The following is a 25,597-nucleotide window of genomic DNA, read 5'->3' as shown; positions in this document are numbered from 1 at the left end:
ATGCGTTGTGAAAATTTGTCCACTGAATTCAAGTTCACTGAGGAGCAAAAAAAAATCTATGTCAAATCCAGAGAGTTAAGTTTAAGCAGCTAGCTTCTGTAACTGTTTCATGCTCTATTATTGATGTAATGACTTAAGACTGAGCCTATCTTTTTCTTTTGTTGAAGTTTTTGGCGTATGTGGCACTGTACAACATAGTAAATGCCATTAGTTTTCCCTAACACGTTACAGGCTGAAAACCAGAATTCACATGTAATAAAAGCTACACTTAAAGATGTGCTGGATGACTTTCAAGGGGATCTTATGGCATGTCATGGCCCTATCGGTTCCTGTGTATGTAGATACTTTCATCTGACTGGGAGTCCAACTTCTCAGTCCCCTTCCCCAGAGCATAATCTCCAGAGTGCACAGTGGAGCTGGACTTGACCAACAAGCAGTTTGTAAAATTTCTGCAGTAACCAACCATTTGATGAGTTGCCCCAGGTACATCTGCTCGGTATTTTGTGGACAATGGGGAGACAACTCTACCTGCCAGCTAAGGTGGTAAACAGAGTTTATATGAGTAGTACAGCACTAAGCCCAAACCAGTGTGTGGTATCTCTCCTCAGCATATGTTAACTCTAGAAATAAAATCAATTTAATCATGTTCTAGACAACTCTTGGGTAACTCAAGCATGGGCTTGAGTCAAGCTCACATCTGCTCATAAATCCCAGACAGAAGTTAAAAATACAAAAGGGCAGGGGATGAAATAAGTAGAGAGAGAATTCCAAAGTGGTATGTTTTGGTGACAATTACCACCTAAAAAAGCACATATAATAGAAGAACTGAGAGAGATAAGGCTTTAACAAAACAAAGGATAGGAGACTGTGAATCTCAAACTGAATAACACGCTCTTGTAAAAGTGAGCACATCTATGCAAGAAGTAGGCTTGTAAGAAGCAATGTTTCCATTCAGTATTAGCAGTTTGGGCAGTAGGCTGGAGTCAGATGTTTGGATGAATTGGAAACAGGCAACAGGGGAGTTAGAATGTGACTTAAATTATCTCAAAAACATGACAGGCTAATTGAATTTGGGCTTTTAAGCCTGAAAAGAAAGAATGAAAGAGGCACAGAATAACAATCACCACATGAAAAATTCTGTTTCCAGCAAAAAGGCATCAGGTTACACAACTGGAGGAACTTTTTAAAAACAGAGAAGCCCTGGTCTTGGAGCTTTTTAATATCTGGTTAGATGAATAGTTGTCAGAACTGATGTAAAGATAACAGGTCCTGCCTAGGCAGAAGAGGATGGACTACGTGTCACCACAAGATCACCTCGAGCTCTGTGATTTTTTGGAGCGTAGACAGAACAAGCCTGCAAAATACATCTCAGCCTAAAAGTAGCCTCTCAAATGATTTAACTGGAAAAGGATCACTTGTTCACGTACATGGACATGCCTTGGAAAACCCCTACAATCACCTGCAATATTCACACAGTGTATGGGGAGAAAAGCAGAATTAATTTTGGAAAATGCTTAAAATGGGAAATTTCTTTAAATAGTATGAATCTTAAAGACTACAAAGGAATAACTGACATACTACAGCTTTGAATACAGGCAAACTTCATCAGGCAATGTCTGCAACAAACTATTCATTTGCTCTCAAATAAAACAGAATTAAAAACTAAACCAGAAAGAGAATTCAAGCTTACTGCTTCACCAGTTTTTCCAAGGTTTCCTTGGTCTCCTTTTTCTCCCTGTTAAATGCAGAAAACAGATGATACAGTTCACTAGAAAAGTAATTTCTTTCATATGTGTATATTAAAGTTCTCTGTTTTCCTAGGAGCCTCTATTTTCTAAATTACATCTGCCAATTAAAACTTTAAAAGCTAAAATTGAGTAACCAGAACAAATTTTGTCAGTGGTTAATTTTGATTTGGTAAAATGATGTCCTAAGGTATTTAGGATTTGCCTGCAAAAATAAAAACTATTAATTAAGTGCTCACAAAACACATTAGGTCAGCAAATATTATAAATTAATTATTCTATTTTCATTTAAATCTTTCTTTCAGAAAATTACCTTCACTATTTCACTACTGCTTGAAAGGTAAATGTTGCCTGCACACTTTATTGATAACTGTCAATTTGTTATGAAATATTAGGAAAATTGACATTTGAATGACACTTTAACAAATTTCTCCCCCTTTCCCCAAAATCTTGAAACCATCATTAAGTATTAATTAATTCTGTTCTCCAAAATAACACTGTTACATAACTGGAACATTTTGCTGTGTATTTCACAGGTGGAAGTTGGGTACATAAGCATTATTGATTATCCGGCTGTGACTGTAATCTCAGTTATCTAATAACTGATGAACACTTATTTGTGTACTGGTTTATACTAATTGCAGATCAGCACTGGGAACTTCTGCTGCCACAAGCTCCTCTTTAGAGCTGCAGCACTTCATCTCATCCCCATTCACACTTCCAAATTCCTGCCAGTGTAGGAACTGCCCTGAGACCATTTCTGCCCCCCAGTCCAGGCACTCTGACATTTCCAGGCCGTTTGATTTCATTTTAGCAGGTGTAGTCTTTGCTCACACATCCCTGTCTCCTAGAGATGCACAATTTTCTCCTTTTTCAAAATAATACACACTTATATTCTTTGGAAGCATGTGTGCTCATATCCTTTCATTGGCATGTCACTGTAAATAGTTGTGTATAACTCTATTCCAAATCCATTTTATTTCATACATAAACCATCACTTACCTTTAAACCTTCTGGTCCAGGATCACCTACATAACCTTTCTGTCCTGGCTTTCCCTAAAATAAGGATTAGAATAAAATATTGTAAATATTTCATTTCAAAAAGATAATTTTATCACAGTTTATATATTTCTCAAAATTGTACATTTTATCAAAAATGTACAGTTTAGTAATATTCAATACAAAAATTTTAGCAAGTGTACTCAGAAATATATACCTGAAAATACATTATTGAATATTTCATCAAATACTGGAATAGTAAGCAAAATTTGTATTAAGCCTTACAGCAGGTTAACACTGAGGGAAAACTGTCACAATCCAAGATTGAAACACATTTCAATTTCACTTTGAAAAAGTGAAAGGGAGACAAAAAATGGCAAGGCAACATTTTCTCCTGGTTAATTCCAGCAGAATAGGGATTCAACACTAATAAAATTTGATGCTTAAACATCAGGGACTGGTGTCATAACTGTCCTTTCTCAACTGTCCTCAACCAAACAAAATCATCTCAAACACCCTCTCCTCTTTATTCAGAAAACTGATGATTTTGAGCCTTATTTCTCTCCACTAGCATTTTGCTTCTGACAGATCTTGTAGCTCTGACAACTCCGGTAATAACACTGTTAGCCAGAAGAGATACAGCAACATCAATCACAGCAGAAGGTCACAAAGTGACAGGATCTTGGAAGCACCTTATCACATGCATCCGTCCCTCTATGGTCACTCACACCAACTCACAAAGGCAAGCAAACCAGAAAGCTTTCCCCCTTAATTTTCAATTAGTTGTTTAGAACTTCATTTTGTCTCCCTTTTAAGAAATTGTTTTCCCTCCCAGGATACTTTACTTCCTCTACAACATAAAACATGGCCTAACCATTTGGCTATCTGGACAGCACAGCCCTGCCCAGACAAACTTTCCCCATCTGCTCTGAGGAAAAGGCCCTAGTCCAGCAAATAAAGGTCCAGGGGACTGGACCTGGCTCTTGAGCAAGTTGCTGATGGGATTGTTGGAGGCTGACAACTGGAAGAAGAAAATTAATTCAACGTTTGAATGATTCAGTATCAAAACCATGCAGATTTGTGCTAAAGAGAAATTATCAGCGGTTGTTCCAGCAAACTGAATAATTGGAATTGCCAAAGTCCATAGTACGAGCTTTCCATTCCACTTAAGCTGTACTGAGAAAAGAGCAACTAAAGCAAGAGATAATAAAAGGTTCCTTAAAAAGAGATGATATTTTTTCATTTGGCTCTTTTGCTTCAGCTGCTCTGTGCCTGTCTTTTAGAGCACAGTATGTGTGTTAGTTTCTAGGCATCTGAGAAATTCTCTATATGGCTTAAAATTATATTGTCTTAGTAGGTTCCATGACTTCTCATACTAATCCCTCTCTATTGTATTCATTCTCTCTGACTGAGTGATTTCAATTTGGCCAACACGTTCCAGCAAATAAAATCACTTTAGGAACATATTTTTGGTTTTGTCAATGGACTAAAATATGGTACAGCCAGGGATGCAGGCAGAAAAGACCATGAAGAGAAGTTCTTAGAGAACCAGATAAAGCAAGTCATGTCTTTCCACAAGGCTTAACAAAGAACAAGTGAGGGGCTTCTGCAGGTCACTACATGCTGTTTAACAACTTTGTTGTAAAGAAACCTAAGGTCTTTCTTTACAGCAAGACTAACATAATATATTTTAAGTGAAATTCATCAAAAGAAAACTAGTGGCCCCTATTAACTACCTTGATAATTTTAAGTCTTATGAGAACTAAACTGGAGTTACAGCTTGTAAAGGTTTCTTGGCTGTCATTCCTCAGCTATGTTCTAGCTGCAAAGGACATCGAACAGATGGATCAGAAAATGGAACAAGTGGATTTAACTGGTAAAGCAATCTGAAACACATGGATTTGGCTTTAAACAGAAATACAATACATTTACACATGGAGGAAAAAACACTGTCAGAAGGTTAAACTAGGCATGGCTGCTTTTCTGCTTGCAAACCCCTGAGAAAATTACTCTTCCAGAGCAGGGTAATCGCAAAGGAAATGTCTGTTTCCTAAAATATTAACTGAAATGTCTATGTTTCTCTTTCAGGAAACAGCAACCAACTGTGCTTCCTTTCACCTCACAACTGGTAGCTACAGGTGTGTATATATCAATATAAATATCTCTCACTATCACTATTTCAATCCAGTCCCTCTGTAAGCTTCCCAGATGCCTTCAGCCCCTCAGGAAGGCACCTCCAGAAAATACTGCACTGGGGTGTGGGGCAGATTTGAGAACATTTTCTACTATCATCAGGACAAACTGCTCATCTTACGACTATATAAATTCCAGTTTCTGTTTAACACATGTAGCTCAGAAAGGAATCAACTTGCAACTTTTTACTTTCTGGTTTAAAACAACCTCCACCCTTTTAAAGGCATTTTATTCTCCAGCAAGGAAGATACAAAAAAAAAAAAAAAATTAAACAAAGCACTAATGCTTGCATTGACTGAGTTGAGCTACACTGACAGTTACAGTATTAATATTTGGATAGCCTTTGAGAGAGAGGGTTAAGTGGGAGAAAACTGAATAAACACAGTCACATCTTTAGTATGGCACCTCCTGTATTTTCACAGGACAAACACGTGAGCACCAAAAAAATCAGTTGGTTTTTTTTTTAATGTAGAAGGATTAACTTAAGAGAATGTAAATATATGACTTTGGAATAGAATGGGTGGGAAGGTTTGGAAACGAATGAATGCAACATCAAATGATGTGATCAGATTCAGTTCAAACACCTCTTCCAAAGCTGAAACAGACTGAGGTCTTCGGAACTGAGATATATTCTGAGTGAGCAAGGGAACATCTTCTAGTTTTGTCTCTAGTTGTTTTAGACACATGGAAATTATTTTTTGAGCTGGGACTGAGAACCCCTGTGCAGGTTCATATTCACTTCTGTTCCAGCAGAAGAAAATCTGTTTTGATGGCAGCATTGGTCAGGTGGGTCCCAGGAGTTTTTGTTTTCTCTCATGTTTTTCAAAGCAAATGTTAGAAACAAGGACAGGGGAGGGAGGGGAGAGAAAAACGAGGTGAAATATTATGGTTGCCAGCTTGTCACATGCCTAAACCTGAACTAGGGATTGGATATTTTGACCTGAAATTGTAAAAAAGATGAGGATTCCGGAAGCACTAGAAACCTGCTCCATTATTGTTTCATAAGAATAATGAAAGGTTTACAATACATGACCTACAGGGATACTTTACCTACTTGAGACAAGCCCCAGAAATTAAGGTAACAGTGGCTGAAAAGAGGACTAACCTATTTAATCATGCCCACAAATAAAGTCTGTGGGGCAGGAAGCAAGGCTGTAGTGAGAAAAACACAGGCAAGTCTTTCAGATAGAACAGCTAGACAATAGAATAAAGGTCTGTAAACCAGGCAAACAACTCAAGCAGATTGATGAGGAGAATAAAGAACTCCCACTCCTGGAGGCTGCAAAACACATGTTAAGCACATCTGTCAGCTAAAGACAGAGCTGACAGCTAATGATGCCTTGGGGCCATGCACAGCCAGACCTCTTCTTCAGGTCCCTCTCTGGGACCTCCTCTGCCCCCATGGCTATCTAATTAGTACAGTGACACCACAGTTATGATAGCGTTTACTTTCAGATGTAACATTCACTTTTTAAAACTCCTTTCATGCAAAATGGAAGCAAAGGCTATGTAAATGGAATGAACATCAAATTGCAGTCAAGGAAGCATAATTTAAAAAGACAGATGTGCTCAGCAGCTTATTGACTCAGTCCTGCTACACTACATGAGATTTAAGTCATGGCTGTGACTCTCTCACTGGCACAATCACACAGGGTGTGTTACAGGTGGGAGCAAAGCACCAAGAACAAGCAGAGATGGGAGCAGAGTGCAGAGCAGCAGTGCAAAGTAGTTGGGCTGGAGCTGTGAAACAGCTGGAGTCGAGAGAAGCCATAGAATCTAGGCAAGAGCCTGTGGGCCCCTGGACAAGGAGGAAAAACAGGCAGAGCTGCCCATCAAGCAAAATTCCTTTTTCCCCTGTCTCTCATTTCAAGAGGGGATGTTAGCCAGCAAACTACTAAAAAAGTCTAGAGACAGAAACCCTGGGGCTCACTTCAGATGTGCATACTATGCTCTCAACAACTTGTGAGAGAGAAACCAGAGAGCTGTAAGACATGCCAATGTCTTTGTGCACCTTTCCCACTGAGAGAAATAAAAACCTAAATAATTTAGGTCAAATTGACCCAAAATAGATGAAAACTATTTGAGTTTGCTAGGTTACACAAAAATTTTTCCTCTTGGGTCACTTTGACACCAGCTGATGGTGGCCTGTGCACGTCCAGTGACGTGGAAGATGCGAAGGTAGCTGTCTCATTGCCCATGAGTCACCCACTACAGCATCTTCTTTTCCAATTGCCACAGCACAACATGGGAGTTGCTGCCATTAAGCCCTGCCCAAGGAGGAGACTCAAAGAATGATGCAGCCAAAATAAAACTTTCCATGAGGCTCACAGCAGAAGCTTGGACAGATTAAACTCAATATTGAACAAAGTTACAGAGAGTTTTGAATTTCTTGAAATTTGAATTTTTGCATGTTTTCCTCAGCTTAAAAACAAAGAGACTTTTGTGGGAGGGTGTTTTGTGTTTGGCTTTTGGTCTTTTTTCTGGGTTTTTTTTTTTTTTGTATGGGTTTGTTTGTCTTAACACCTAATCTATGGGGCAAATAAATATTTCAATACACTTTTTAACAAAAAGCAAATTCCCAGCTTTGACTAGCTACTGAACAGGAAAAATTACTTAGGCATATATCCACTCTAACAGCAGAAAACAGTGGAAAAGACTCTCAAACTCATGCAAGAAATGGGAAGTCATCCAGAATGAAAGCCAAATCAGTGATTAGCACACATAATCAAACAAAGGCAGAAGATCAAATTGCATTCAATAAACTTAGAGACACTCCTGTAATCCCCAGTGCAGGTTAGTATCCATTTTAGCATAGAAATATTATAAAAATAAGCTTCAAGTCCTCTGAAATATTCTTAGATGATAGCATATTTTTGTAACTAACAAAAAAATTGGATGATAGTTTCAGACTCCATCTTTTAAAATATGTCAGCATAAACAGCATTGTGATGTTTCAGCTTTATTGTTTTCAGTAATTATCTGGCAGGTTTCTGGTACATTTTTTAAAGCATACATCCTTTATATTTCTCCCTGTGAGCTGAGGAGGTTCTTCCCCAATGGAAATATTTTGATATATTAGCTGATTCAGTCCCCAGGAAGTGCATGGCAGTTTCATTTGTCTCAGAGGAGCACTATATTTTGTGCACTATAGCAGTGATTTCCTTTCAAATCCTTTGTATGGAAAATCATTTCCCCTCCCAGCTCTGCTTTGAGCATGATCTGAGGAAAAACACACATTCATTCAGGAGATGCCATTTTATCAGTCACTTCTCACAGTAAACTTACATTTCAAAATAGCCTGCCCTAACAAAATTACTTATACTTACTCTTGAGCCAATGCCTCCAATAGGTCCAGCTGGTCCTAATTCTCCCTAAAAGAAATCAGGACTTCAATGATCTTGATGACAAGTCTAGTTTTAAAAAAGAAAGCCTGCAGATAACTGTCTGTATTTATTATAGCATCCTAAGTTTGCACTGTGTTTATCTGAGTTCATGTCTGATAGAAACACTTGGAAACAGACCATTTTGCCACTGTTAGCTTTTACTCATCCAGTATCTGTCATAGAAGCCCATTATTTAGCTACTTAGAAGTCTAGAGGTCTATCTTCAGAATCACAAACTAAATTATTTTTAATGTTAATTATTTTTAGCATACAAGACATAAGCTTTTATTTTTATGACAATGAATTAAGAAATGAATCTATAAGATGAAGAACTGCCTTTCTCCCCTTTCAGTTAATAGGGGTCTAAAGTGTTTACAAAAGAGTATCTAGGACACTGTATCTAGGACACTGTAATTAAATTGGTATATGCTATTTCCATACTGCTAACCCCCTTCCCTCCCATCTTCCCAGTTTAACTAAAACAACCACATCCAGCTTTGGACATATATTATCTGAGATTCCACTGAAATTAAAATAAACCACATAATGGATGCACACCCTCATTAGGCTGCTAGAAACCTTTTAAAACGCTTGCCAAAATGCAAAAGGAACTTCAAATTTTGCATGACAACACCATACACACCTAACCATTATTGTCTAAGACTCTTAACCCCTCACAACTTTGAAACACAATCTCTTAATTGTTTAACTTCTTTATCTTACCTCAACTCCTTTGGGGCCTTGTGGCCCTGGAGGTCCTCGGTCACCCAGAGCTCCCTAAACATCCAAACACACACAGTAAGAACTTGCATCAGTTGATAATCTGTTGGTCTAGTTTCTCTCCTCTTACAAACCTAGACTAAAACCCAAAACCGAGGCAGCAGACCTAATCTCTTACCACTGTTCATAGTATTTCCCATTGAAAGCCAGGCAGCAATGTAGAAAACCAAGCATCATAAAAACTTCTACACAGACTTAGCTGAAACATTATTCTTTTTTATGTTGTAAGAAGGAAATAAGAAAATATTTGAACATGATAGAACAATTTCTCTCTTTATGAAGAGGTAAACCACACTACCATATTAAGATTAAAGCATCATCAATGTACAGAGCTCTTATTAGGGTAGTCTTTAGAATAACATGTGTTGACAACAATGCAATGGAAAGAAACTACAAAGTGAATTTAGACCACTAGCTTGTCCAAAACCACTTGTGATTTTCAGCCCTTACTTTTCTGTTAGGATTATAACCAGCTACCCAGAGATAAAGCACCTTAACCTCTGCCAGCTCCAAGTTTTCATGACTGCTTACACCAACATTTTCAAAACTTTGTTAAAAAGACTTTGCAGCTAGCAGTGTATCAAAAACCTCGGGCATCCCAATTACAATGGGATAATTGGGAAAAGCACTTGACCTGGCATAGTACAAAAAAAATAGTGTAAACATATTAATGTTCTGGGAAACCTAAGCTTAGCAATATCAGATAAAGCAACAAGAACAAAGAAACTGCCCTTTAGGAGAGATATGATTATCCTCTGAAGAAAGCAATGATGGGAAAGTGTAAGCCTTATTAACTGCGTGCTAATGAAGCTGAAGTCTAGACAGTGGTCCAGGCATTGGTCCAGTAACAATTTACTCAGCAGGCAAAGTAAAATGGAAGAGAAAAATGGAACAGGCCACCTCAAGGTAGAGAGTTTCATTGAAGAGCCCATCAGTCTGGGAAGGACTGGGGCGGAGTGCTGCTTGACATTCCAGCACAGAACTGATGGGCGGGCCTTCAGCAGCACTTCATAAATAATATTCTTAAATGGTTAGTAATGACATTTTCTCATTGGCATGACTGTTGTTTTATTCTAACAGCAAAGCCTGTTAGGAGATAAGGATTTCAGTGCAAGGTAACTGCACAGTGGAAATGGTAGCAGCACTGCTACTGTACACACCCTTCCACTGCACTTAACTGAATCCAGAAAAAAGTTCCAGACTGTAAACTGAATATTAATACTAAATGACATTTCCATCTCCTCCTCGGGGTTTCAGGCAAAAACAGAAAATGAAGGTAGTCATTACACATGTGCCAAAGTGTCTGGAAATTAACACAAGTCAGCAAATGGGGTATCCTGTATTTCACATATATAACTTCCCAGTTGACCACCCCTTCCAGAAGAGGTGAAACTCCAAATAATCATTTTATTAAAATGTGTTATACAAACAGAGGGAAAGTTTAACAAGTTTAATAAGTTACCAGGGGAAGGAAGCTCTTAGCTTTTTCCATGGTACAACACACTGCTGGAAAAACTACAGTGGTAGTCAGCATATTCTGACCATCCTTTCCTCTTACTTTTCTTGGTTAGAGAGCATAAATACTTGCAAAGAATAACACAGGGAACAAACAAAGTTATTTCTGAACTTCTTAAAAACATTCTTATTCCCTTTTTTAAAAAAAATGTGTGTTTTGTTATTTTTTTTAATAAGTGATGGATCAAGATCAAACACCTTCTAAAATATTGCTTCCAAGCTGAGTAATGTTTTGTAGACCAAATTACATAATAAATCCTTTGAACAATCATTTAGAGAGATCAGTTTTGCTGATTATTTCACTAATTTGGGGAAAATTTACAATCCAGAACTTCTACTGGCATTTAGAGACAGCTGATCAGACTCAACAGAGCTTAAACTTCCAAGAAATTTAATTTATCCCACACCAATTGCTAAAAAAAGTTTATCCAGCTTTCTTGGCTTTTAAAATGGGTATTGCTTCCGAGGAAGCATAAACAAAAACATGAGGAAAATAGCAGCATAGTGAGAACAATTTTCTAAAAATAAAAGCTTGAGGAAAATTTTAGAACTGCAGTGAACTCAAGGCAGCTGGGAATCCCAAAAGCCAAACATTTCTAAAGTTATGCAGACCTTCTCCCTCAGTACTGGGAGTAATATAAGAGTTTTTCCAGTTTGGTAATCCTTTTCAAATGTAAGCCATCAGTTCTCCCCGACTAAGGCAGGCTGTCTAAGCTTTTTGTCTCTAATACCAAATGTGCTGGAAAGAACCAAATCTGGTTCAGCTGTGTAATTTCTGTATCAAAAGAACATGGAGTCCCAAATTTTGTAGTCCACCTCTTGGTAAGTTTTTTCTCTGGAAGCTGTGAAAAGGCAACAGATCAGTAGCACATGTATTAAACATCAACAGAATTCTAACAAAAACTCTGGATATAATGTGCAACAATACCATATCACTGAAAAAACTGAGCAGCAGGGATTAGATCTGTTACATCATTCATGTATAAACTTGGACAACTAAATCTGAACTGTAGTTCAAGAATTGCTGTATTTCTCTTCTGGTATTTTCCCTAGACCCTAGACAGAGTCTTTCATCACCACAAGTTCGTTTTTTTTTTTGTAAACACCCTGGTAACTCAGAAACACGAGAGCAGCTGGCACTGCAATGGTTGGACAAACTCGTTAATATAAGGCTGCTAATGTTATGCATACATGCATATAAACAAACAAGCAAAGCATCTCAAATTTGAATTGAAGGTGGACACCCTCTAGAAATACATTTTAACTTCTCCTCAATTTGCCTCAGCAGATAACCAGCTCTCAGCCTTCCTAGTTGATTCATGTCTATTTTGGTAAAAGGCTCTTGACATGGTTGAAAGAGCTTCAGCAACTGGATTATTTGAGAGGTTCTTAAGAATCTCCTTTGGCATGGAGATATTGTTGCAATCTTCTGGGTACAAATAAGATCATATCTTTAAACTATTTACTACTCAACGTCCTATGTTTTCTTGAGTAGTCTGCTACGGAATTTCACAACTCTGTTAGAAAATGTAATTTCCATGTCTGTTTATTCACAGACAACCTGTATGATTTGTTCTTGGACAAATAATAATGTTGGTCCTGCATAGTTCTTTTGCCTCATCAGTTTCTGCCCTCTAGTTTACTTAAAGTTAAAAAAAGGCCTTCATTTTGGTCTAATAAACACACTCTCAGAATAAAGCCATTCAAGTATTATTTCTGCTTCTAGTCTCACTTGATCAAGTCCTTCAGAATAAAAATGCCCAGTAATGTACTACAGAGATAAAGCCTTCTCACACTTTGAGCAGTGCCATTAATGAGACATCTTGCCTCATGTGTTCTACAATTTAACTTAATTTCTAACTGCATTACTAAAGATATTACTGTGCTTTTATTTCAGAGAGATCTGGCAATGTCTTTGGTCTAAGTTTGTAACAGGATTTATTGTTTCAGTCCTTTCATAGATCAATTTGAAATAACAAGTGAAATGAATTAGAAAAAAGTGCATTTTTTTAGATAATCTAAAGATGCTCAACTTTGTTTCATATACAGGTTTCATTCTGCCATTCTTGTGGCTATTTACCATAGAAAATACAATGTAAGAATAGTCCCAAGGCTGATGAGTGAGGAACTTCATTGGTACTTGCCTTTCAACAAGTAGTCAGTCTTTAGATATTATTCAATCATTTTCTTCTGGGTTAATTTCTGAGCCACCTGCACTTTTTGTACTACTCTCAACCATTTCCAATTCAACAAAAATTTCCTGTATCTGCTTTTATTCAAAGCTTCATTGAAAACTCAATTCATATGAATTATTGCCTAAACTTGGTCTAAAATCTCAGTCTGCTAAAGAGGAGAAGCTAAATTATTCTGTCACAGTTTTGTAGATAAATTTTATCCTCTATTGTTATATATATTATTTTATCCTTAATTTAATCAGGCATGTGAATTTTACACATTTTCCATATCCTCAACTACCATTTCTTTTAAAAATTGTTAATTTTTAGTACAGGTGGAACCTGGGTAATAGAAAGATCTGCATACATTTGGCATGCATTTTATTTAAATACAGGAACAACATATGCTACTTTCTAGCTACATGGCATTTTCTCACACTTATTTTGCCATTACATGCTTTCACCTGACACAGTAATTACTCTCAGAACTGCATGGACAGCATTAAACATTCAAATAACTTCCTCATATAAATACCTGAGGCAAAGTACCTGCATTCTGACAGTAAGATTATCTTCTCATAATGTCAGAGTCCATCTCTCAGAGCCTTTTCCTCAGAGATTAATGCTATTTACTGTTATTTTTAATAGGTTTTCATATAACCTTACCTTAGGACCTTCAGGGCCATTTAATCCAGGTACACCAATATCTCCTGGAAAACCCTAAAGAAACCATACAGACAAATGATTTGCAGAGTAGGATGGTTTTCAATGTACTTGTTTTGATTCTGTTCATTCATTTAATAAACCCGAGTCACAGAAATAAGAAATAAATTTGTTCTACCATCCCAAAAAACGTCAAAATCCATTATGTTTCCTTGAAAGGACTTGGATAAGTGACAGATTTTAGGCAGATTTCGTTAAACTCAATTTAGCAGATGTCAGCCTGGATTTAATTTCTCTTAAGATAAGACTTTTTATCCGCTAAGCAATGTTCGAAATTAAACCACTGGACTGGATTGGAGGTACAAAAAATCACCACAAAGCAGCCAGCACCAGGCCTCGCACTTATGAATTCAACTAATTTTTCCTAAATTTAGAGAGCAGCTGAAGCCCTTTAATCCTTGGCCACACGTTAAGGACGAGATCACTGCAAGATTAAGAGAAAGGTAAGAAGCCTTTTGCCTCCAAATCAGCAGGGGATAATCTAGGTCTGGCTGGCAGTACCTGAAGGTCACCAGCATGTAGCATTATTCAGAACAGGCCTTTGTGAAATAGACTCTAGTATAGGTCAAGCTGTTAGTAAAGAAAAAGTAAATATGCAGACAAGGAGTCAACTAAATTTATCACTGCAAACCACCCGGCCAGTAGGCATTGAGTTGGGACACCATGAGGATCCTGGCCTTTGTGTCAGAGGAACTCAGCTACAGCTAGACTGCTTTGAAAGAAATGAGTATATTTTAAGGGAAAAAAATGGTGCAGCTAACCTTTATGCAATACAGTAGTGAGTTCAATTTCATAAATTTCATTTCATTTCAATTTTATAAATATCCAGAGGACACACCATCTTTACATTTGTAGGATAAAATAAAGCATTGGTAATTGATGCTTTAGTTAGCACACTGCTCATGCAGTCCCCTACCAAGACAGGATTTGATTTTGGTTTTTTAATAAACTTTTGATTTTTACCATCTGAAAACAGCAAGACTGATACTTCCTCTGAGCAAAATATTTATTACTACATTTAAGCAAACCCATGGTCTAACACTAGGGAAAACAAGTTTTCTTCTTCATTAAGAGTAAATCATCAGAGATTAAAATGTATGCATACTTTTTCCAGAAATAGAAACAAAAACCACATATACAGAACCATTTTTTAAAACACAGGTTTAGCGCGTGCATGCTAGTGAGTCTAAAAGAAAACCACAAAAGAATAAAAATGGTCTGTGTTTTCAGAAGATGGGCAACAACTTTAACACTCAACATTTCACAATGCATCACAGTGATTTCTCTTTCTTTTGCCATAAAGCAGCAGTTACAAGCAGAGCTGTGCAACAGTTCCAACATGCCTCTAGGTGGCACAGAGAATATTAATTTACATGTGACCTGTGAATCATACCTAAAGCACTCATTTGCATCCTCCTTGATTTCTATACAGTTCAAAAGAGGAGGTATTTTTTTCTGAAAACCCTGGCCACCACTATCTGCTGAACTACATTGATGAGTTAGGTCAATTTCTTGGAGTTTTTTAGTTGTCCCTTCTTAATTTTAAATTTACTTATTTATAGACCTCAAATAGTTACCAAGGGGTGAGTTGTTTCATATATCTGTAAATCTTTATGTTTCTAATGTGTGAGCAAGTGCTAAATGCTGACACAGACAATTTCCTCTTGCAAGAAACATTCCAGAAAACAATCTGCCTAGAAAAATGTTAATTTAGAAAGATTCTAATGCTTTTATAAAGGAATAGATCTACTTTATTTGTTTAAATTTTTCTAGAGGGAATTCAGTAAGGGCCATGAGACGTAGGTGTGGACAAGTACTGTTGCAGATAGAACAAATACGGTATTTTGAAATCTTTTCATCTCAGGGAAAATCTTAGGATACAAGAGGGCTACTGACCTGAGAACATCAACACTAAACAATGCACTTAAAAATTTTAAATCCTCATAATTTTTATCTTTTCTGTGAAGATGGATTAAGACTTTTCCTCTTGAGCACAACCTTGGAGAAAAGGCAGATGCTATGGCAGTATTAGAACACTGTTTCTAAGATGTTCTCGCATGAATAATCCATGAAATAACAGTAATAACCCAGGACACAAACAGCCACTTTAGACAATTCCAGAAAAAGAATGAACCAGGAAGGAGCTCTTGAAACACCTCAGCAATAGCTCCTGCCATTCAGCTTCCTGTTACTGCTGAAGATCAATAGATCACGCGGACACAGGTTGAGGTGTGGTGAAGGAAAGAGCAGAGTTTATTTTTCTTCCCAGGATTTATAGGTTTGTGACCATGGCCAGGGGTTGGATGGTCAGGATAACACTTTCTCACTGCACTGGCTATGAGAGATGCTCATCACAAGACGTGTAACAGAAAGAATGTACACATATCTATGTTTATAGTTACTGTCCTGGGAAAGTCTTTAGAAAACTATGTTAGCAAGCTCAGAAGCTGAGTTTTCAGGGCGACAGCTTCCTTGTAGTGAAGTGGGATGCATCTCTAGAAATACCTAAATTTGCCATGAGTTATTCAGCAGCCAGCTCCCTGAGAAGTTACTCCAGATTAAAAATTCATTATTCTTCCATAAGTGAAAGGCCAGGATATTAATGTATAGCTTCCAGCTGTAGTTTTCAGCAGAAACTATTCAAAACAAAACAGCCCTCAGTATTATGACTTCTAAGGAAATGCATAGTCTTAATTTCCATCAGCCAGAAGCCCGGCAGCTGGTAGGATACAAATTATTTTCAAAATCTTGCTATAGATGTGATCTTTTGCCAGCAAAGCACTTTAGAATCCATTTAATCAAAGGAGATGTGGCATCAGAAAAACCTGAAATGCCAACTGTCTTAACACAAATGTGCTTTAACTTTGCAGTGGAAGTGCTGCCTTTTGTACTGAACACTTAAATATAAAATTAATATATTTATTGCTCTTGTTTATCTATATAATGTTTAATTAAAAAAAATGCAGAGATGACTAAGCTTTTACTATGTTAGGGCATGTCTCTGCCCCAAGATGAGCACTCTGCCAAAGATTTTGCTTTTCTTTTGTTTTTCTGTGTGGCTGCTAGTAGGGAAGCAGACTATCAGAAATATTGAGACATTGCACTCCGTTTCCATGGGGAATCCTTTCACATTTGTGGAATCCCACTTCAAACTGTTTTCACATGACATTTGCCAGCCATCTTCATGCCATTGGCTGCCCTCAAGGGGATCAGCCAAGCACTGGTGGAAGGGCAGCACGGAGGGGAAACAAGTCTCCAGGGACTGCAGTAGTCCCTTCAGTCACCAGGTTTCCCTGCTCCAATAAGAGTTCATTCAATCACAGGTTGCAGTTCATTTCAATGAGAATTTAGAATAAATTTTCAGAAGCAAGACTGACTGTATGTAGCTACTGAATTTCAACAAGATACCTTGTTAGAGATTCATTATTAATTTTGATAACCAAATCACAAAAGGAAGGTTTCTGCAAAAAGCTAAAATTCTCCAATAAGTTTCTTATTCTTCTGAAAGGATGTGTTATGCAGACATAGAACTCTGGGAAAGGACCAGATGAAGATTCCATGCAAAGGCAAGTAGAGAGTATAAGCAGCTCTACAAGACCAGTTCCTCAGATATATGCCAGAACACAAAATTAATTCAGCATTTGAATTACTTTTACTTCTATGCTTCCTACAAATCATTTGCATGCAAGTTATTTGATGCAATATTGAAACAGAAGGCTATGTTATCACTGCACACCTGGCATTGTTTGCAAAAACTCAAAAAATCATGTGATAATGCATGTGAAACATGCACTAAAAATAAAGTTTTTGTTAAATGAACACCTCAAAGCAGCCACTGATTCACCTACAAAATGTGTGCCTTTTTGACTCATTACTGTTATTTGAATGTATCCTTTTATTTTGTAAGGCTACTGCCTTGAGCACAAAACACACCAGCTGAGTCCTATACAAGTACCTTCCTGAAGGAATAAGCTAATGACTTCAGATCAAAATACTGCACAGATGAAAAAAGTTCTATTGAAGGTAATGACTAATTCTCTCTGCTTCATATGAAACCTATTTATAACACTCTGAAGGCACATCAGTTTGGGGGATAATAGAATGCAATTCCAAGAGCAAAATTTAACTACAAAATATTCTGAATACATGTGGAAGCCTGTTAAAGGCTTGTCTAATTACATTCACATTAACAATAAGCACTGCATACTTCATTGTACACAGTAAACAGAGACATTGTGGGTTAAAACAGTCAGATCAGCACTTTCCAGTTGTCATACGAATAAAACAAAGCTCTACAGAAACTTCACATTTTGGCAGTTCATTTTCAGATGCGTGACAAAGCAGCACAATGTGTCAACTGATGAAGAATACACTCCATGAAGTGTTCACTGAGTATAGCCAGTGAGCATTCAGGCATGCGACAGACCCTGGTCTGCAGAAACATACCCAGAAGAGAATTTGGCTTGACACTGCAGGACTCCTGCACTGAAAAAAATCACTTGTCAGCCAACCCTTGTCCAGCCACCCAGAGAGAAAGAGTGAGACCTCCGTCCCTCCTGCCATCAGCACTGCAGGTCTCAAATGGACCTTGGCTATAGGTGGGTGGCTTATTTCAACTCTGACCTGGTGCACCTTGGCTGCACAGCTGCAGAGGGAAGATTTAGGAAGCAATTTACTGGTGATCTGCATTTAAAAACACAAAACCCCTTGAAGATGATCAGAGTCTGCCTGCCCTGCTCCCACCACTGTGTGCAGAGATAGTTATAGATTTCAGCTGCTGTAGTGCCAGAGTTACAGCAGTTTACACAGGAAGAAAATCAGGGATAGGACTGCTTATTCATTATACTGGAAATGAAACATTCAAATGTGTAACTGGAAAGATCAAAGAATCCCCACCTTCTTATTTCATATATACAAAACAAATGGGGACAAGGCACAATTATAAATCCCACTGTCTTTAACCTTGGACGAAAGGAGAGAGAAACAGCTGAAGTAGAGTCTGAGAGATTCTGCCACTGGGTAGACACAGCCTTGTTCCTCCTGCTCACAGCAGAGTCCAGCAAATCCCAATATAGGTTTGTTTTCGGGGGTTTTTAAAATAAAATCTTTCATAGAAGGCATACAGTATGGATTGCCACATCTATACTAAATTCAAAGTACTCTCCTTGTAAGACACTAATTCGTTACAGTCTTCTATTTCCAGAAGCATCAAGGAAACATTTAGTGTAGAACATAATGTGTGTTTTCTACATGGGGTCACAGGAAGTCTGACCATTCAGATGATGAAATAGGAACAAGGAAAGCAGCCCCGTCTGACCTGCTAGCTGTCTGGTTTTGGAAGAAGAGACATGATCAGACATATGACAGTAGGCTTTTCTTGTGGAAAAATCTACATTATCTGCTCATACTTCATATATTTAGTTGTGCCTAAATAACTTCTGGCAACAACTAGCTTATTTTTATAGGATAGTGTAACAGGAAGGACACATACACTTTTCAGTTTTAAGCTGCTTATTTTAAATTCCTTTCATTGTAGAACTTCTAGTATCTTCAATTTGTCCAAAATCCCAGTATGCTGCTATCCTACATTCCTTTTGTTTCTATTTTGCCATATGGTGACCATATTTGTATGAAGTTAAAAGGTGGAAAAACCTCTTGTACTTAATTTGGACCTGTCTTGCATGAATGAAGTTAAGAGAAACATTGCTTTGTAGTTTTAAGCCTGCCATTTTGCAGACAATTACTCAAAAAAACTACTCAAGTTTTAATTATCTAGCATCATGCATTTTTTTGCCTTCTAATGATGAAGTCATTCTGCACTCCTGAGCAAGGGGAAATGCTGAACTTTTCAGACAGAAAGACTCCCATCCATATCTGCCCTGAGGACAACCAGCCCAGAACAATGATCTTTTCCCCAGACACAAAGGAGCAGCATGTCTGTGCTGGAATAAGGAACTGTGAAGGACTACCAGCACAGGCAGCAGGGACAGTAGGACACAGGCCTCAAGACCAACAATTTGGGATTAACCTGCTGCAGGTCTCCCTTGCTGGAAGCTGTGCAAAGAGATCATGCAAGGGCCTCTTTTGTTAATAATGAAGAGGCTCAAAAAATCCAGAATCCTGAGCCACAGATGGTGGCAGCTGTAGACAATGTGCACAGGCTTTGTGTCTTCTGCACATCCCTTGACTAAACCAGAGAGGCTTATTCTGACAAGACCACCTTGTGTTGCTACAATGCACTTCCTAGTGAGTTTTCTCTCAGTGAGGGCTTTTGCCTAATTAGAAAGGTAGGAACATAGAGCCTTGGTTTGAGGAGATATCCTCATGTAAAGGCAGAAAAAAGATCATTGCTAGTATATGCCTTCCATTCATATTTTTTAAAAAAATGTAAAACCCCCAAACAAACAAAGAAACTCCACCACAAACCAAACAAAACCCAAAATACACTCATTGAAGGAGGCTGATTAGAAAGAACAATCCACTTTCTGCTTTCATCTCTCCAGCAAATACATATGTCTGTGTATAAACCTTTCTTTCTGGCATAGACCACAGCATTTTTCCTTAAAGCCTGTGGTATAAATGCAAAAAAGCACCAAAATGGGACAATTTGGAGACTGACAGTTTCTGTGTAGACTCCCATAGCATTAAGGAGTTTTTAGGAAACTTCACTTCTAGATTCAACTGCTTGGCAACACTTCCCAGGTAAGTGGTGTTTATTCTTTGTGTTTCTTGTATGTGATAAATATGCAGCCTTGGCTTGGAAAATGAAAAATCCCATTTGTAAACATGTTTCAGTATTTACAAATGGAAGTGTGCCTGAGAAATCATGTAAGTCTCATTCCAGGTGTACCCCATAACAACAGGACTTGAGAGACAGCAAATCCTAATCACATAAGCAAATGAAGAACTATTTGTATTCAAAGATCCTGCACATTAATATTTTGCAGAAAAAAATTATAAGCTTTTGTACTTTATGGAGGAGAATGAATTCATCAAATATGACTGAATAAAAAGATTTTCCTAATTCAACTAAGAAAACAGTCTTTTATGAAGCAAACTCATCTACCTCTTTTTTTCATAATTTAGAGCCGACATTCAATTTTACTGCTATCAAGCAACTTCTTACCTCAGGTCCTTGAGGACCCAATGGTCCACGGGGTCCAGGTTCTCCAATTTTCCCCTTAAAAAAAATCCAAACAGTTAAGATTTCTGATGATAATTTATTTTCAACAACAAATGGTTAAGAAGATTTTAAGAACATTTATTAACAAAAAGGCCGGCAGAAATGTTGAGATGACATTTTCACTAAATAGGAAATTTTATACCTGCCTCTCTTTGGACACTATTAAAACTAGCTCTTCATATCTCTTTGAAGTCCCAACAAAAAAATTCAAATTAGTTTAGGACAGAGAAAATTAGGAGTTTTGGGAGGAAGCATATAAAAACCCCTTTAAATATATAGCTGTTTTCACAATAAAAACTACATATTATTTAAATGTTCAGAAAAATAACTGTTACGGATATTGGTTTACACACTTACATTATTTTAAGTCATAGCCAAAGACATGGCAGTTTTGTGATTAATAACAATAAAATAGGTCCTATTCACATGTAATGGTAACTCCATTATACACAAATTTCAATCCATCTAAAAATGGGCCAAATATCTCTAAGTTACATCTGTTCTGATTTCTCTAAGATATATCTGTTCTTCCACATTTTCACAAGCTTTCTGCCACCATAACTAGATGTCACTTGAGCAAACTTAAGGTCTGACTGGGAAATGTTTCTCTAAGTTTTAACATGAATTACTTCATTGTAAATTTATTCTACAAAGTTAAATTTCTATTACTTGCAGAACGGAGTTCTCATAGCTTAATTTAACATAAGTCACAAGGTTGGACATGTAAGCTTCTGATTAAAAATCCTGAACTCTTTCAGGAATAGGCTGATTCACATGCTTATCTTAAAATAAATAATACTGTACTTTTAAAAGTAAAAAATATTATTTTCCCCATCTAAGCTTAAGCAAATTTGCATAAGTTTGTTGCAGGCTCAGTGTTTATACTGTAAATTCTATGGGACAAGGAAAGTGTTTGTTACTGAAGTTAAAGGCCCATGACATTCATGAGGTCTAAGTAGGTTTATTACTTATTGGCTTGATTGTACATAAGAAAATTGACATTGGAGTGAGTAATGGCAGCTTTCAATTATATATTGAAAAGAGACAGATATTAGCATTAAAAACAGGTGAGGAAAAGCCAGGTAACCCTGTGCAGTATGCCTTTTCTGCCTCAACATTTAAAAATGCAGCAGAAGCGGCAGCAGTGCATAGATGCCTTTAAAGCTGCTAAAAATCACTAAATACAGGAATTCATGACTACTCCCATCCCTGTGAGAAATGACTGGCCATTATTAATGAGATCTCACACATTCCCTCCAAATCCATCTAGTCCAAATGGTCATCTGGAAGTTCCCAAAGCTCTCAGTGGATTTGTTTCAAATATTACCTACATGTCCATTTCCCCACACAGTGACTGGCACAGAATATCTAATATCCTAAGCACTCTATTAAAATTTGACACATATACTGATCTTTGTAATGAAGTCTCACATTGTAGGATGTGACTCACTCATTAACATCAATCACTAGAAATAAAAGCAGCTTAGAACTTATTCTTTATGCGTTTTGAATTAAGTCACTTCTAGGAGATTATATGCACTGTGAACATAACAATCACACAAAATTGTCAAATACCAACAGTAGTATAAAATATCAGGTATCAACAACACATAGTGATATAATGAGAGCAAAATTTGATATGTAAACTTACTGGGGGTCCTGGTTTTCCTCTTATCCCTGGGGGTCCTGGTAAACCAAGAGCACCCTGAAAAAAGAAAGCTATTTAATGCACATGAAAATTAATTGTTGTGTTATGTTGGAAATAATAAATTGCTATATTTTTACACCAGAAACTGGCTTCAAAAGAATTGTGCAGGTTGAAAACTATCTTCTAACATTCAGCTTTCATCAAAAGAGTTCTCACAGGATGTGCTATTTCAGTGACTTCTGATGTACTAGCCAAACAGGAAAGAAGATCCTTATTTATCTCAGTTTGATGATGTGAAGGAGCATGTCAGACTGTGTGCTGCTGCCAAACACAGTAGGTCCAGGTGAGCTGCAGATGAACCTCCAGGGTCAAAGGAAAAATACCTTTTACATCAGTTCCTTAAAAGATTGAGATCACACCATAATCCTTGTTTGATGCATCTCCATACACACAGCCGCCAGAATTCTTCTTGTGCCCTATACTTGTCTGTCTGCACACTTTCCATAACTGAGTTTTAATTAGCACAGAATTTCTTTTAAATATGTTAATACAGTGATTTCCAGAAAGTATTACTCCTGCATTCTACTTTCATACAACCAACCTGCTGCATTTCAAGAGACTCATAAGCCTGATGAAGTTGCTGAAATTGGATAATTTTTTAAAACAATGCAATTATAACTTACCTTGTCTCCTGGGTAGCCCTGATCTCCTGGCTCTCCTGCAAGGCCATGTTCACCCTAAACAACATATAATTTTATACAGACATATGTATGTGGCTTCAAGTGGGGTAGTTTTCAGAAACAGAGAATAAGAAAGATTAATTCAATGTTCACAATTTAAATTTAACACAGATCTTTGACAATGCAAGGTGTTGCACTGAAATACCTCTTCCAGGAAAGTCTAAAGACCCAGACTGGATATTACGATGTACGGTAGTTAGTGTTCTGTTCAGAAAAAACTTGGTCTAAAGCACCAGATCATGAGTCTGACATAAATTTAAAAAATAAAAGTCAGAAGACAAAAGAAATCAAAAGGAAAAAGGGAAGGAACTTTGTCAGGTATTATACTCAAGTTCTAATGAAGGAATCCTGAAAGAGCTATGTATCTCCAAGATAATGAAAATATTTAAATCACCTTATCACCTTTCATTCCAGGCTGTCCCACACTCCCTGGGAAACCCTGTTAAAATAAAGAAAACATAAATCCAGTGCTTGACTATAATTTGGAAAGCAGCATAGGCACTTGGCTGTGGGATGATTAAATACCATACCGTGGGCCCTGGAATTCCTGATGGTCCACTCGGTCCTGCTGGCCCAATGTCTCCCTATCAAACAGCAAGAAAGGTGACTGCATTTGGTGAAATGGAGTAACTTAAAGACTCCTAACGGAATGTGGCATTTTTGTGCATCACAGAGAGAAACAAAAATATTTTTTAGGTTAATTTCTTAGGGAAAAAAAAAGTATCAGTGTCATGATTCCTCCACGTTTACAGTTCCCAACATCATCAGAAGAAACATGAGAAACAAAACTTGCCTCTTCTGTAGATTACAAATTCAAGAGAAGATCACAGTGCACAGATTTGGCAATGCAAATTAAGGGAGCTTTCTTTTGTACCGCAGCTGCACATTCAGTGGCCATTGCTGCTGTCCTTAGGCACAGCACTCCTCTGTGGGCATCAAATTTGGCTTAAAGAAGTTTTTCTATGATGAGTAGGACCACGAAAATCAGCCTTTTTAATGGCCTTTTTACTCAATTTCTCATCTATCAGTGACTTCTATGAATTAAAAGAAAAAAATTTTAAAAAAATTTAAATAAGAGAGATGCTACTCTAAATACCAAGCATGCAAAATCAACCCTACGTTCTGATGGGCACGCTAACCTTTTCTGTTCTAATGCACCTTCAGAGTCCTTACTACATTATTTATTTGGGATTTATTTAGGCACTTTTATTTAGTTTTATGACAGGAAATAAAAAAAACCTAAATCACAAAAATTAGGAATCTTTAAAGAATTTAAGAACCTTTAAAGATCAGCACAGCAACAATATTAATGAAAAAGCATGAGCTAAACATAAAAGCTGACCTACAATAGTTAAAATTATATTACAAAGGGAGAAGTCTTTGTACTTGCTGCCTATTCAACCTCAGGGGACAAAAACCCCAAAAAGGCAATGTTATATCACTATGGCTATGCAAGAATTTAACAACACATATGAATAAAGAAATTTTTTGCCACTTGCTGAGAGTGATATGGAAAGATGAGATGGACATTTATGCATTTCCAGTTCAGCACACATTCATTATTCTCTGGAGACTCTTTCAGCAATGTTAGCAATCACATTTTTCTGCAGCCACCATCAGACTTAAGGCTCAGTGAAGAAAAAGCAAGACCAGTCACTTAGTGTCTTAATAGTGCTTGGTAGAGCTCCTAAGAAAATTGCCACTCCACATTGCTTTAGCTTTTCATGACTGCTTAAATTATATATTCTGTCATGCTAGCTGATCAAGCAAATTGCTTACACTGCTGTCTCAGATGTGTGCTACATATTCTAGTTCAGCAAAGCATTTATGCATTAATGATACTGAATGCTGAAATGCAGGTAACAACAGCATTGATTGGAAATTCACAGAGGGATACTGAACTGGGAAATTTGGCTTACAATAGCAACAGGAAGAAATTCCAAAACAGCTTTAAAACATTCAGGTTCATTAAACACCTCTCATAGTCTCCAGGTATATTGTGTGATTTAATTAACAGCAAAGAACTGAAACTACACAAAAATAAAACTGAAAAAGTACTACTTTTTTATTTAAACTTATTAAATTATTATTAAATTAAATTTATAAAAACTGAATTAGTTAGTCTGTCAGGTTTTTAAATCTTTCTCCACCTACAACAGCCTTGCTATAAGTTAACGTATGCTTATCACTTTGGATAAAACTTGCTGATCAATAAAACCTGCAGCTACATGAAGTGTACGTTTTTCCAACATTTCTACATGACAAGTGAAACTAAAAGCAAATTCCTTTTTCCAGTCAAAAAGATAAAAATACCACAAAAGGAAAATTAATGTTTTCCTAGTATTAGGTGGGTTTTTAAAAGGAAAAAGAAATTAAAAAGAAAAACTAATTCAGGTATCTAGCAGAAAATTTTCTGAAACTCTTCATCTTATTAAAACTCATGGCCTTGCTAAGTCTTGAAAGACTGACTCAGCCAGCCAAAACTCTGAACTTGGCAACAGCTTTGTACATTT

The 25,597-nt window shown here is 37.1% G+C and overlaps 1 protein-coding gene across 3 annotated transcripts in view; it reads right to left on the bottom strand.

Annotated features, from left to right (window-relative positions):
- COL24A1 (collagen type XXIV alpha 1 chain) overlaps window positions 1-25,597 on the bottom strand; it is a 126,145-nt gene that overhangs the window by 52,093 nt on the left and 48,455 nt on the right. For all 3 annotated transcript variants that reach the window (XM_088060537.1, XM_088060538.1, XM_088060539.1), the window contains 10 exons: window positions 23,615-23,668; window positions 23,479-23,523; window positions 23,028-23,081; window positions 22,348-22,401; window positions 20,640-20,693; window positions 13,457-13,510; window positions 9,045-9,098; window positions 8,265-8,309; window positions 2,749-2,802; window positions 1,691-1,735 (listed from right to left, as the gene is read on the bottom strand). In XM_088060537.1, coding sequence (XP_087916663.1) covers window positions 1,691-1,735; window positions 2,749-2,802; window positions 8,265-8,309; window positions 9,045-9,098; window positions 13,457-13,510; window positions 20,640-20,693; window positions 22,348-22,401; window positions 23,028-23,081; window positions 23,479-23,523; window positions 23,615-23,668 — 513 coding nt within the window. The remainder of the gene's footprint in view (window positions 1-1,690; window positions 1,736-2,748; window positions 2,803-8,264; window positions 8,310-9,044; window positions 9,099-13,456; window positions 13,511-20,639; window positions 20,694-22,347; window positions 22,402-23,027; window positions 23,082-23,478; window positions 23,524-23,614; window positions 23,669-25,597) is intronic.

The sequence above is a fragment of the Pseudopodoces humilis genome, chromosome 10, assembly GCF_049639895.1.
Source record: "Pseudopodoces humilis isolate 2021_Gansu_Grassland_sample_001 chromosome 10, ASM4963989v1, whole genome shotgun sequence".
NCBI lineage: Eukaryota > Metazoa > Chordata > Aves > Passeriformes > Paridae > Pseudopodoces > Pseudopodoces humilis.
This window is presented reverse-complemented; position numbering and strand designations above follow the sequence as displayed.